The sequence below is a fragment of the Manacus candei genome, unplaced genomic scaffold (genome assembly GCF_025592945.1).
Source record: "Manacus candei isolate 608988 ecotype Guabito, Panama unplaced genomic scaffold, ASM2559294v1 h1tg000076l, whole genome shotgun sequence".
Classification (NCBI taxonomy): Eukaryota; Metazoa; Chordata; class Aves; order Passeriformes; family Pipridae; genus Manacus; species Manacus candei.
In genome coordinates this window covers 9,909,799-9,924,200 of record NW_026138124.1, presented here as the reverse complement: position 1 = coordinate 9,924,200, position 14,402 = coordinate 9,909,799, and the positions used below count along the sequence as shown (strand labels likewise).

General features: G+C 43.1%; 1 protein-coding gene across 5 annotated transcripts in view; it reads right to left on the bottom strand.

Moving 5' to 3' along the window:
- Positions 1–14,402, bottom strand: part of USP32 (ubiquitin specific peptidase 32) — a 67,342-nt gene that overhangs the window by 48,607 nt on the left and 4,333 nt on the right. The window contains exon 1 of one of the 5 annotated variants that reach the window (XM_051809376.1): positions 5,342–7,361. The exons of the other annotated variants lie outside the window; for them this stretch is intronic. Coding sequence (XP_051665336.1) covers positions 5,342–5,372 — 31 coding nt within the window. The 5' untranslated portion in view covers positions 5,373–7,361. Of the gene's footprint in view, positions 1–5,341; positions 7,362–14,402 lie in introns of those variants that run through there. 5 annotated transcript variants of the gene reach the window in all.

The following is a 14,402-nucleotide window of genomic DNA, read 5'->3' as shown; positions in this document are numbered from 1 at the left end:
ACAACTCCCCACCAGGTGTTCAAGGAGCAAGAGCCTGGGATTGCTCAGGGAACATGGGAAGGGGAAGCTCCTGGCTTTGTGCTTTTGGCAAGGTAAAGCAAACAACCTGGATCTCAGACTAAATCTAGCAACAGTTCTTTGAGGAAAACATTCCCATTTATTGCAGTTTTTATACCCCTACACACACACACACTTTTAATAAAAACAGACTCTGCATTCTGGGGTTTTTTTTTCTCCCCATATTATTTTTTTTGATCTCACAGTTCATCCAATCAGATTGGTGGTCATTTGGTAAAAAAGTTTGTATGCAAACGAAGCATTAATTAACCTGATGCTTACAGCAGTGTGGACTTCAGGAAGTGCTTGGGAACAGGAAAATCCCATATAAACATATTTACCATGACATGCAGGAGTGACTGGAGTGCCAGTGAAGGTGAGGAGAAGGTTGGGAACAAGGTTGGTCATCAACACTACCAAGACCTTCAAAGAGAACTAAACTATCAGGATATTTAATAACAATGATTAGTTGACACTGCCAGCCCATGTTATATTTCAAAAGCAAGTTATTAGTGCCAGAGACCACTTAATATTATTGTTTGCATGCAGAAACTACAAAACAGGTCATGGACTAACAGGAAAGGTAATTACTTCCATTCCTTCCTCAGGAGCCATTAAAATGACTGATGCTGCCCATTTAAAATCATCTGCAAAGCTTTGCAAAGAGAAGTTCATTAGACATTTAGATGCAGGCACACCGAAGTACAACTGAAATGAGCAGAGTATAAATCAAAGATATTATCAGTGTTTACTGGGAGGCTGGAAGACAAAATATTTGAACACAAAATCCCAACACCAAAAGTACCAATTACTCAACACAGAGATAGAACGTGATGGGGTGCTGAGAGGAAATAAAACTAAGTCTTAAATTATTAAAGGAATTATTTCTGGAAGCAATACATCTATTACTACACCAACACTAGGAATCAGAACACTCACACCCCCCCAAAGCCACCTTTTTCTCTCTCAGTTCCACAAGCCCTGCACGTGAAGCATCACAGACCACTGAGGTGTTTTTAATCCCACTTTTAGATGTAAATAGAGTTGACAACCCTGCTTCCTGAAGTTCTTTCATTAAGTTTATTCACTTTTTCCACAGCCCAAAGACTTTGAGGAGCCATTTCTCCCCAAACACCTCCAAAAGACCATTCACAAGCTGCTCTCATCAGACACAGGAGACAGACACTACTAAATACACTTGTTGCATTCATGAACTGACAGAGGAAAACTTCAGACTTCCCAAAATAAGTTCATGGTAGTCAACACAGCAAAAACCATCTCCTGAGCACAGCAAAAGCCACCTCCACATCACACCTCCCAGTGGCACCTCAAAATTATTGTGAAATTGGAACTGCAGAGCTAATTCTTCACACCTCCAAATTAGAGAAGTGAACTTTTTATTGGAAGGTTCTCATTCAAGGTAACGAAAGAAGTTTCAGTAGTTAGATACTGTATGTTAATTCTTAAAAATATATATATATCTGCCCACTTCCAAAAGTCACCACTGAAAGAAATGGTCTTCTCCCCAAAAGGAGAAGCCACAGGCTGTCACTGTGGCTGGGCTGACTCTGCTAACACAGACCTCGGTGTTACCTCAGCTGGAGGGTTTCCAGGAGAGCTGGAGACACTTGAACAGGAGATTAGTGCTGCATCCAACTCTCCAGGGAATACTGGAGCTCCAGTTTGTTTAATAAAGTTTAAATGAAACCACGCAACCTCAGCTAAAAATGTCACCCAGCTTCAAGTAATTGTCCCAAACCTCCAGCTCACCAACTGCTCCGGGTATTTTTAGTTTCAGAGTGTTACTTAAACTCAAGGCTGTTTATATGGATGTACAACTCCACTGTGGCTTTTAATTCCCATCTATCCAGGTAATGACTTGTGCAGTGCCTTCCAAAACAGCCTCGTGCTGGAACCCACCCTCTGCTCTGCCTTCACATTTATCAGCAGGTCATCCTGGAGGTTTCCTTTTAGGCTAAAACCCTCTCTGAAGCTCCAACTGTGCAAGTGCAGGTGCCCAACTCAAGGTAAACCTTAAGTTTACACCTCTAAAGCTGGCCTGAGTTTCAGAGGGGATCCCTGCCAGCTCTGCCACTGATACAAACGGGAGCAGCAGGAGTCTGGCTCAGAAAAAAATCTGCTCCGTGTCTGTAGAAGCCTCATGTTGGATACCCCCAGTCTGGGCTCCAGAGGTGATGTTCCACTTGGAAAAGGAGGGCAGGGAACTGAAGTCACCACCCTTCTCCTCCTCCTTGAAACGAAGAGGGGTGTGAGAAACCCAGGTTAATTGTCTGAAGCATTTACTGCCTAGTACTCAAATGCTGCAATATTTACACGTGCCCATCAACCACTCTCGAGTTTAAAGTCTGTTCTGTATAAAAACTGCAGCCCAAAGAGTGCACATAAACCCCTAATTTATGTACCACAGAGCTCCTCTTCCAGCAGCAAAAACTAATCCTTTTGCTTCCCCAGCCTCGAATGTTAAAACTCATCTTTAGAGGTACCTTTAGAGGCACCTCCAGTTCTGTTTCAGCTGAGCTGGAGGAAACCAAGGGCTGGAGTGGAGCTTTGGCAAGTTCTGCAGCCACAATTATTCATCTGAGAATCTCTATTCACTTCAGAGACTTTTTTTTCTTTGCACATCCTGCAGCTCTAATCCCACCCCCACCTCCTTGGCTTTTATCTTGGAAGGCTCTAAAAGCCTCTGTGTGTAGTTCAGGTGCAGCACAACCCCTGTCCCTCCCAGACAAAGGTCACCCTGAAAGGCCCTGGACAACTTCAGAGCACACAAGCTGGGACACAAACCCTTGTCTCAGCAAAAGCTGCTCTGCTGTTACCAGACTGCTGGGGAGATTTATTAAGAGTCATCATAAAAATATGACTGCATGACTAAATACACCTAATATTGATATTTTTGCTTGTTCACTTCCTGTTTTGGAGAAAGATAAAGAAGAAAACGGCGACATCAAAGCCAGTTTCTCACTAATCAAAGCACCTACAGTGCATATTCTGTGAAACTTCCTCAGAGACCGAGGAATTTACACTAAGATTGGCAAAAACTCCCTCGGTGATGTTTTATTCAAATTCTGTAAAGCAAGTAGTTAAAAATCTTCCTTGATTATATGTATCTGTTATTTTTGTCAATGATGCAACACTAGCACACCGGTGACAGCAGGAATGAAGAACTGCCATGCACGACATTCTCTTCTTGGCACCACCAACCTGCACCTGAAGCAAGAACCAGAGTCACTCCCCTTCCCACAGGGCTGCTCCCAAATGGCAAAGAAATTCCAGTTACGGATTTAGAGGTGCACTGAGGAGAAGCAACAGCAACATTGTGATGAGCAGGCACTGCTGCTGAAGCTGCACCAGCTCACACGTGGATGTTGAGCATTACAAGAAACAAATGTTCATTTGGAAGTGAGTTTGTCTAAAGGTTAGAAGTGGTTAGTCAGGCCCAGTGGATTTTCTGCAGCTCAGATAACATAATTACTGCGTGACACAGGCAGTGAGGACGAGCACAACAAATGCATTTTAAATTCCTATTTAATAGTTACTTGGAAAGTCAGACCAGCCACAAAAAACCACCTTCCCTTACAGTGCTTTTTCCCTCCTGTTCTTCAAAATCCAAACGCACTGATGTAAAATGCTGGAATGAGATACAAACCACAGCTTTCCAAAGCAGAGCAAAGGGGAAGAGTAAAAGCATTTGAACTCTTAATGCTGCCTGAGACATTCAGGCAAGAGCCACTTAACCTCTCTGTGTCTTCTTTCCACACTAAAATGGATATAAATTCTAGTCTACACCAGGCAGATGTGTGATAAATGATCTCAGATACTGCAAAAGCACTACAAGCTACTAAAAAGCTGCTTTAATCACCAAAAAGGGCAGAATCCCAAGAGTTTAACTGAGGGAAGGTGGAATTAATCTGCCCTGGTTGCTAAAAACTGACCAATTAACATCATCTGGAATTAACTGGACACACAAACAACACCAAAATCACAAAAGCAACGTGCAGATCCTCGCTGCCACCAGGATGAGCAGCAGCAACAGCACCAAAAAGCCTCAAATATTTAATTTGAATATATGAAATTATTTATTCTAGTTCGCAGGTTACCAGCAAAAAACGCCAAACCAGCCAAAACAGGGCAAGAAGACCACAACACATCCACAACGCTGACAATCAAAACAGGAAACAAAGTATTGCATAAGCAGGAAGAAAAAAAAAACAGAGGATAAAAAGGTCAGCTGAGGTGAAGGGTCAAGAAACCTTGAGCTCATCTGACTGAAGAATCTCTCTCTAGTAGGATTGGTGCTTTTCCCCCAGAAACACAAGCATCAAAATGCCCACAGTGCTCTACAAACACACACAGAAAATCTGAATTTCCAATGACACCACCTGATGAAAACCAACCTGCTAAAAAAGACAAAATCCCCCTCCCAGCCCTGCAGATCTCAAGCACACAAAGCAAGCAATAATTTGCAACCATCAGCATAACATTGCATTTACTCTTTACTAAAAATAACCAAACCTGAATTGTAATAAAACAGGCAACTTGCTCAGCCTTCAGAAAGCAAGGAAAATTCACCTGTCTCGAGCAGCTCAGGTTTGCAGGATTCTAATATTTTGATTTTTAAGTGACAATTTGAAAGGTTCGATATCAAACTCACAGGGCATATAATTCTCTAACCAGACAATTATCTTCCCTGTAATCACTCGCTCAATATTTCCCCCAGGAATCTTCATCCTAGTTATACATGGAAATTTTATTACTTTTTTCATTAGTCTTTATTGTGACTTAATGGCTGCAGTTATGAAGTTGTCAAGAATTGCAGCAATTACTAAAAAAGCTTCTAAAAGAGGTAAAATGAGCAAGTGAACATAAAGAATGTTTGGGAACAGCCCCAAACAGGCACAACAAACTGCAATTGGGATAAATGAACCAGCTATGAGTAAAAAGTCGACCTCCACACCCACACAGCCCTGCCAAAAGGGAATCCACTGGGGGATATTTTGGGCAAAAACACAGACAAAAAAAAAAAAAAATCCTGCCTCCCCTAAGGAAAAAATTAATCCACTCTTAAGGAATCTTTCATAGCTGGAGTATCAAAAATGACACCACTGGATTTCCACAGAGCACCTCACTAAAGACTTGTCAGTCTTCTCCTGCTGTTTACCAACAACAGGAATTTAAGGATAACACCAGAGTTTTGGGATTTTAAAAAAATAAATAAATAAATAAATGGAATTATTCAATCCAGCTGCACTTTTTTTCCTCCTACCTCTTCTTTGGTTTTGGTAGCAGGGGCTCATCCTGGGGATAAAGCTCTCCTTGGTTTGTCAGATTTAAAGCATATCAGAGGTTTAACATCTCCTGTGCAGGGAGTGGAAGGAGATTTAGTCATTACAAAAGGATTGGCCAGTTCTCTGGAACACCAACACTTCGCATTTATGTGATGCTTTTTATCTTCAAAGAGCTCCCTCCTCCCAGCTCCCATTCCCAAAGGAATGCCAGCATTCCCAGCCTGGTTTATCCCTCTGTATCTCCAGCAGGACACACGCTGGCACTGCTGGGATTATGGTGCCTGCAAAGCAAAGCTCCTCAGCGTGGGTTTGGGGACAGCCCTCCCAGGAAACCCAGGAAACTTAGCCAGGGTAATAATTACAACAGGGTAATAATCCTCCCACCATCTGAGCATATAAATCTTATTGGCTGTATTTTATATCCTCAGGAATTAAAGGAATCCTGGTCCAACCCTGGGAGCCACGGAAAGAAGCTGAACATTCCCAAACCTCTGCAGGGCAGCAAAGGCAATTTTACCATTTGCACCAGGGGCAATCTGAGCACAATGGACTGTGATATTAGGGACAGAAGTCATTCCTGTCACCAATTAAAGAATTAGTAAATTCATTCTCAGGGATGGAGCGAAGTAATTCCCAGCCCTGGGTCATCCCAGGGTGGCACCTTCCTCCCCCACAGGTTCCTGTCCTTTGGTAGAGGGGAAAAGGGGGGCAAGTTTGAAGTGGGTTTAAACAGAGCACAAGTGATCCTGCAGCAACCACTGAGAACTGAACTCCCCTCCAAAAGACAGAAACATCAACTAAAAATAATCAGGAGTGTGGGAAGCCCTAAAAGCAACCCTGGGATGTCCGTCTGCACCTGAGTTCCCAACCTTTTCATTCCCTAATTTTCTTTCCACTGCTGTTTTATGCACAGTTGTCATGGTTTGTCCGTGATTTCCCAGGAGATCATTTTGGCTTTCAATCTTTTCAGTATTTTTAATTAATATTTAGTCCTCTTTAGATGAGAAGTTAAACTCTGCTCTTCTGAGCTGTCCCTTCACCAGTTTTCCTGGCAAACACACTGGAAGTTTGGACTGTTAGAGGTGAGCAGAGCATCTTCTGTCACAATTCAAAAAAGCTGCTCCCACTTTATTACCACCATGAAAAAATCATGTAGACATTTATGCTTGTTAAGATTCACAAAATTACAATATAGAACTCATTTCCAAGAAATAAACAGCCTGTTAAAATGAAAGGCAAATGCCAACTATGTAAATGCAAACACCACATAAGGACCTCGCTACAAAATAAATCGTAACATAACAAATATTTCATATCCTGCCTCCCAACAGTGCCAAAAACACTAGAGGCAGCTGTAATAGGAATTGTTCTTTAAATAAAACAAATATAATCTGAGCCTGAAAGTTAAACACAACCTGCAACTTGTGCACAGGAAGGCAGAGCTTCCCATCACCTTCAGTGAGGATGAGAGGCAAGGAAGGAGTTCTGGTTTGGGGTTGCTGGTGTAGTTTGGATCAAACACTCCAGTGTTTCCCTCTGGCAGCTGAAAGAGCCAAGTCTAGTAAAGCACAGCACTTAAATACTGTGACAAGAATAATAAAAGATTCAGATAATATTTACACACTGCTACATCTTCATTGCTGAAGTCAGAAGGAAAATATTACTCGAGTGCTGTGGCACAAACACACTCCATGTGTGTATCCATGTGCCAGTAAAAGGCTCTGGACTTTGAGCCTTCCCACTCCCAACTCCTGGGGACACATCTACAACCTCAGACTCAGGTGCAAAGGGAGTTATTGCAGTGCCAGGTCACAGATTGATGCCTCCTGCTGCACTGGTGAAAACACACAACAACGAGTTTGCTGCACAACCTGTGAGGGGCTGAGCAGCAACAGCAGAACCTCCCAGGGAGACACCGGCCTGGAGAGCCAAGAAATAAAATCAAAACTACCATGGGGGTAGTTCTGGGACCCCATCACACGTCTGGGAGAACACCAGGAACTGAATGAGGGGTTTATTTCCTATTTCCAAACCATTTCCATCTCCTGTTCAGAGAATTCTCAATTAACATCCGACCGTTCGTATTTAGAATTATCCTGAAAGACTCCAGACCAGTTTTACATCACAAAATTTATGTCTAAAGATATTCAGCATTGGATGTAGATTATTCCCAAGGTCCTCCAGTGGGAAGAATGAGGCAGCCCATTTAGACCCAGCCTGTGACAGCTGCATGGGAATCCAGCTCCCAGTCATCCCACTGCTCAGAGGGATGGGATGACTCCAGTTTCAGAGCTTCTCAGGAACACACTGCCCATTGTTCCACGGGAACAGAACAGGGATTAGAGCCACTTCACACCCCAGAGCTCCAGTGCCCTCAACAGCAGCAGCTGGAACCTCTCCCTGAGTCCCTGCAGAGACTCACAAGATCTCCTCAAGGACATCCCAGGCTCCGGGAGCAGCAGCACATTCACATCATAAATTATCGACATTTTATAAGAGTCTATATTTACCAAACATTTTATAGTCTGCTTTTTAACCTCCCTCCCTGTGACACTGTGACATCTTTAGCCCACATTCTGCACTGGAATTCCTGCACATTGTGATCTATCACTGCAATCTCCTCATTATTTAAAGAGCAAGATCAGTTCTCACAAGACATTCACACCACTGTTCTTTAAACAAGGTGATTAGATTTGTTAATGGCAAAAAGATCAATTACAGTTCTTTAGGAAAAGAAAAATAATGCTCTTTGCTGCAAGATTGGAAAGCAGAGACCAAAAAGTTCTTACATTAGTTTTCCACTGATAAGAACCTTCACTAAGATCCTCAGAGGACACAGCCCAGGCTGTCCTGACTGCTCCAACTGCTCATCAGGATTTATCCCAAAGCACTGTTGCTGAATTTAGCTTGTGCCAAGTGCAAATCCACTCTTTCAATTTTCACACTAAAATCCAGGTTTTAACTGTATCACATCACCAGGGAAAACGTGCTAAAAATCTCCTTTACGAGACCAGGAAATTTCCAGTGCAGAGTAAGATTTTGGTTCTGGGGTAACACCTAAAAGCCAGAAACAGGGATTGAAAAGAAGTGCTTCTTCAGCCCAAAATACACTCATGATGCCACATTCAAGTTCATTTTTAGAACAAATTCAATCTGCAAAACTCAAGTTCTCATAATTACTATCCCAATACTTTCAGTTCTTTTTCTCCACATCCACAGACTTATTCAATCTGGCTCTTCCTGTTCTGTTTAGGGCTCTGAGTTTCTTCCACCTTTTTTTTTCCTACATTCAAGGCCTCCAAATTTTAAAAGAGCAAATTTTGCAAAGTAATGGAGTAAAATTGATGGTTTAAAACAATTCCAGTGACTGAAGGGAACCCACAAGGAAACCAAAGAGGAAGCTGTAGTGGTAGGACACAGAGAAACAGGTTCAAACTGAAAGAGGGGAAATTTGGGTTAAATAGGTTAAATATACAATGGGATATTGGGAAGAAATTCCTCCCTGTGAGGGGGGTGAGTTCCTGGCACAGGGTGCCCAGAGAAGCTGTGGCTGCCCCATCCCTGGAATGTCCAAGGCCAGGTTGGACAGAGCTTGGAGCAACCTGGGACAGTGGGAGGTGTCCCATGGCAGGGACTGGGGGATCTTTAAGGTCCCTTCCAACCCAAACCATTCTGGGATTTTAACTGTCAAAAAAAATCCAACTAAATCAGCCTTGGGATTGTACAATCCCACTGAGACAGCAGCATCTACCTGTTCCAATATTGCAGCTGAGGATTTTGCTGCCCCAGGACAGCCCCAGAGCACTGCCCTTCTCCCTGTGTTTGAGATGAGGAACACCAAGGCAAAACACAAAGAAACAGAAGCATACATTCTATATTAAATACCTAACATGAAATTAAACTACGACAACTGAAAGACCAACTAACAGAAAGATAGTTATAATGTGAATAAAACTGCTGTTCTTGAGGGAGAATTCAGAAGGGCCTGTAAGAGGGTTTATTTTTGAAGGATGAAGCATGTATTTTTACACAGAATGCAATTATCTCTTATTTTGGCCTGCTGACATTGCTTCTCATAACTCGTGGGTCTAATTCAGACTCTAAACTAAGTGAAACAGCTTTCAAAGGCTTTGGACATTTTAAAAAAATCATCAAAATAAGTGTTATCCATCCCTTCTGCCTTTGTAGTGGTGCTGCACTGATGCTGCTGTGGCTGCTCCCTCCAGGCCAGCTCCCACTGCCTGTCCCTGTCCCTGCAGAGAACCCGACCAGGAGGAAGCCAAATCTCATTTTAAGGTACAGAACGTCTCAGTGCCTATTTAAAACCACAGGAAAAGTCAGAGGTGCAGTGTGTGACCCAGCCAGACGTGATTCCTGCCCGGCTGGGTTTGTCTGCTGCTCCCCATCCCGAGGAAGGGGCTGATCCCTCTGGTTCCAGCAGCATCCCTGTCCCAGGAACTCTGCTCTGCAGTGCATTCCACCTCAGAGCAGCTCTGGGAATTAACACCAGCAGTAACACCTCATTTTTGCCCCAAATACACCCCACGGTGAGCACAGCTCCTGTCATTCCCATGGGATGGCAGAGGTTTGTTCTGTGTTAAAAGGAGGAGGGAAAGGAGGATTCAAAGCCCCTGGAGCTCAGGGGATGTCACTGGATCTGCCAGGTCACCCTCCCTGTGACAGGGATCACTTCAGGGAAGTCACTATTTCAGTGCTTGCACCATTTTTTCAGTAACTAATGAAATAAATAAACACCAATCCTTCCAAACTGCCTCAATATCCCTTGTCCAAACCTTGCCCAGCCACATCCTCTTTTACTCAACCCCAAATAAAGGCCTCGTTGCAAATGTTGGTGTATTTTTGACAGAAAGTCATTTTGTTAAATGAGTTATTTAATCAAGACTCTCACACCTCTATCTTCTAGAACTCAGGCACATATAATAAAGGAATACACTAAAATAATTAAGGGAATTTTTTTTAATTGCCATTATAATGAATGACTTAATGGTCTACACAGATTATAAGTTGCAGCAGTTTTTAAAGCAGATTTGGTGAACCACTACAAAACCCATATGCAGACACACTTAGTGTTAAACCACCATCTCAGCCCAGGTTACACCCATCAAAAATCACAAACCCAGGAGCTTTCACACCAGTTTAATAAAACAGCATTTAAAAGTGATGCACTTTCCAAACATGTCCCCACCTATAGGGGCTACATCAGCTGAAGACAAGCCCATAAAAAAAAAAACCCACTTCTCAGAGGGGTTAGAATTCATCAGGTAAAAAAGAAATGCCAGGTATTATTACCCAGCTAAGCTGGAAATACTAAAGCTCCACAGACCCAGCCATCACTACCAAAGGTAAGGTGTCCCTGAAGAAATCACAAAAGAAAATGTGCATTAGGATTTTTGCCACTCTTTAGGTGAGCAGGGGATTTTTATTCCAGTAAGTGCCAGCAATAATCCAGCATTCAAAGTTTTGTGAATCAGACCCTTTCAAACTCTCAGGCAGAATCTACCTTAATGGGTTTTTCTTCTACATTCATCTTTGCCCAAAGGCTTCATTGTCTCATTATGTAAACGACCTTTTCATATGAAAATTAAATGTTAAAGATGCTTTTTGTAGTTCTTCAATACTGCAAATATCACATGGACATTCACAATAATTCAGACTAAGTGTAACATAAAGAAAAAGCACCTGCTTCAAGCAATAGAACAAATTAAGAAATAACTTGTTTTTAAAAAACTTAAAAATTGGAAGCCTTAATTAGAATTAACCTCCAGAACTTTCTTTCCTGCACAGAAACTCAAACTAAGAAATCACAAGGCAAAGAAAGGCTTTCAAGGAGGCCTTTAAGAGCCCTAAAAACCAACTGGGTAGTTCTGGTTTGCATCAGTCTTTGAAATAACTGCAGTCAGTGGACAGAAACAATTCCAGTATTTGAAAACACATCACTTACTCTACCCCTCCTCCCTTGGTTTCCTGTGTGCTCACTGTATTTGGAATTTCTTCTTGGACCAAAAAAGAGCAGGATTATTTTAATAATAATAATTAATAAGTCACACAGAAGCCATGAGAGCTCAAGGACTCCCCACAGAGCAAGTTATTCACGTGAATGTGTGAATTCACAACCTGACCAAAAACACACTCCCTTTTCAGAAGATGTTGTCCTTTTTAAGAGGACAGATATTGGTAACACCTGGTTTTTTACGTACAGAGGAATCCCAGCCAGCCCCACCTCAAAGTAGAGTTCTCCAATAACCTGGATTTCCAGAATGCAGACACTGCTGCTGCCACGTTCCTTCCCAGTCCCACAAAGCCTGTCAGCCCTTCACAGGCCCGTTTTTTGAATCTGATTTCATCTTTTTTGAGTACTAAAGAACTGAATGCTTTACTTATTTTATGAAAGGAGACAGTGCAGAGCAGAGCAAAGGGTGAGGGTTGTTTTACTCATTCCTCCCGTAGTGCCAGGAGCCAGAAAGCCTCAGACTGTTGAGTCAAGTAAACAGGATTCAAAGCAGCCCCCTCTTATTTTCTTTCTTTCACATTTCATTAGAGATGCTTCATCTCATTCTGAAAGACTCCCCAGTTCCTATTTTTGTCTTTTTTTTTTTTTTCTTCTCTGCAGGACACTGTCAGGTAGATTTAGGACTTCATCAAAACAAGGCTTTACCAAATTCAACACAAACACAAATATTCCATAGGATAATCCACCAGGTTGGAAAGTATCTCAGGAGGTCACTCAGTTCAACCTTGTGCTTGAAACTGGGTCAAGGCTGAACTCAAACCAGCTTCTGAAGGGCTTTGTCCAGGCAGAGTTTGAAAACCTCCAAGGATGAAAGTTCAACAACTTTCCCTGGGCTTGTATATTTAAAAAAAAAAAAAAAGAAAGAAATCAAAAAAAGGCCTGGTGTTACAGGAGGAAAAACCAAAGTGACTAGAAAGAGGTGTCCATGAAAATAACTGATCTCATTGATTAAAATCCAAGAAATAAAGCCCAACAAGCCCAGTGGGTCTATGAGAGCTGTGAAATACACAGGCATATAATCTATAAAACAACTGAACGTTGTCAGCACTGAGTTTTACTCTCTATCAAGATAAGAAAATATATTAAGTATAGAATAGGCTGATAGTGGTCTTTTCACTTACATTAAGATGTTTCACACTCAAAATGAGGATTTGTTCAGCTTATCCTTTAACCTCCAGCCCCATGGCTGGAATGGTATCTGTTTACACTCCTTTGGCAGCTTTCCTGACCACTTTGATTGGAATCTCTGCAACATGCTGACAGGACAAAACTGCAGCTAATCTGTGAGACTGCTAGTATTTAGAGACATGATTCACCTGTGAGGGGAGAAACCAGAGGATTCCCAACATTTACTGAATCATATTTCAAGTTTTGAGGTTTTTTTTTTTTCTTTAAGATGTTCAACTTCTTTTTATTTATGAAATGCCTACACTCACAGATGCTCTTTTCTTTGCATCACTGTGTGCACATCCAGCATCTGAGCACTCACCAAGGTTCTGCCATGCTTGGAACAGCTGGGCTTGGGAACCACCTAAGAATCACTAAAAACCAACTAAAAGGTATGAAATCGGCTCCCACAGAACCACAGCACTCCCAGAAGCCTGAGCAGAAGGCAACATTTTCCTCTAATTCCTAAGTTTTCAACTGGCATTTCATAAAGAACCTCCCAAGCCCACAGAAGGCATCTCAGGGAAGGAACCTCAGTGTCAGTTGACTTAAGTTCACCACACAAATGTTCCTCATTTCCAGCAGGAAAGAACTTGGGTAGTTCTAAGTGAGAGGCTGAAAACCCCCGAGGACACTTCTCTAAACTTGGAACGTGAAGTAAAGGAAGAGAAAGTGGTCACTGAAACTTGGCAGATGAAGAATTACAGATAAAACCCCTCTCTCCTCCAAGAGATCAAGGGCAGCCCTGGGGAGAAGGATTTGGGGGTGCTGGTGGGGGAGAGGCTGGACCTGCCCCAGCCCTGCAAACCCTCCATGCCCTGGGCTGATCCCCCAGTGTGAGGGGGTTCTGTCCCTCTGCCCCCTCAGCTGAGACCCCCCTGCAGAGCTGCTCCAGCCCTGGGAACAGCACAGCAAGGACAGGGAGCTGCTGGAGAGAGTCCAGAGGAGGCACCAAGATGATCAGAGGGCTGGAGCAGCTCTGCTGGGAGAGTTGGGATTGTTCAGCCTGGAGAAGAGAAGGCTCTGGAGAGACCAAACTGTGGCCTTCCAGGACCTGAAGGAGCTACAGGAGAGATGGAAAGGGACTATTTCCAAGGGTCTGGAGTGGCAGGACAAGGGGGAACGGCTTCACACTGACAGAGTAGGTTTAGATTAGATATTAGGAAATAATTCTTCCCATGAGGGTGGGGAGGCCCTGGCACAGGTTGCCCAGAGAAGTTGTGGCTGCCCCTGGATCCCTGGAAGTGTCCAAGGCCAGGTTGGACAGGGCTTGGAGCAACCTGGGATAGTGGCAGGTGTCCCTGCCCGTGGCAGGGGGTTGGAATTACGTGATCTTCCCACTCAAACCATTCTGTGATTCTCCAAAAGGCAGCCTCTCTTCATCAGTTTGTGCCAGTTTAAGTAAAGTCCCCAAGTCACTCCCCCTTGGTAGTCCATGCCCAGCAGAGCCTGCTGAGGTGCCCTCCCAAAACAAGCATCACAGCTGAATGCCAAGGTTGTGAAATAATTACTGCCCTGTGAATCTGAGCAGCTACTTGCAGCTCTGCAGCTTTATAAACAGGAAGTGTGAAGCTGTGCATTCATACCTGCTTTCATCATATGACAGAGCCCTAAAGCCATCAAATACTGGCTGGCATAACAAGCCTGGCTGTATAATCTAGACTGTCTCCACAGTGGCTCCTATTCATCCTGATAGCTGGAAAAAAAGGCTAAGAGAGATCTGGGCATTTTCATCACATGCCTCTGAAACTCAGAGCTCCACAGACAGAAAGACACAGGTTTATCCCCCTAAAAAAAAACAACAACACATTCTGAAGAACCCTCACCTCCCCATAATATTC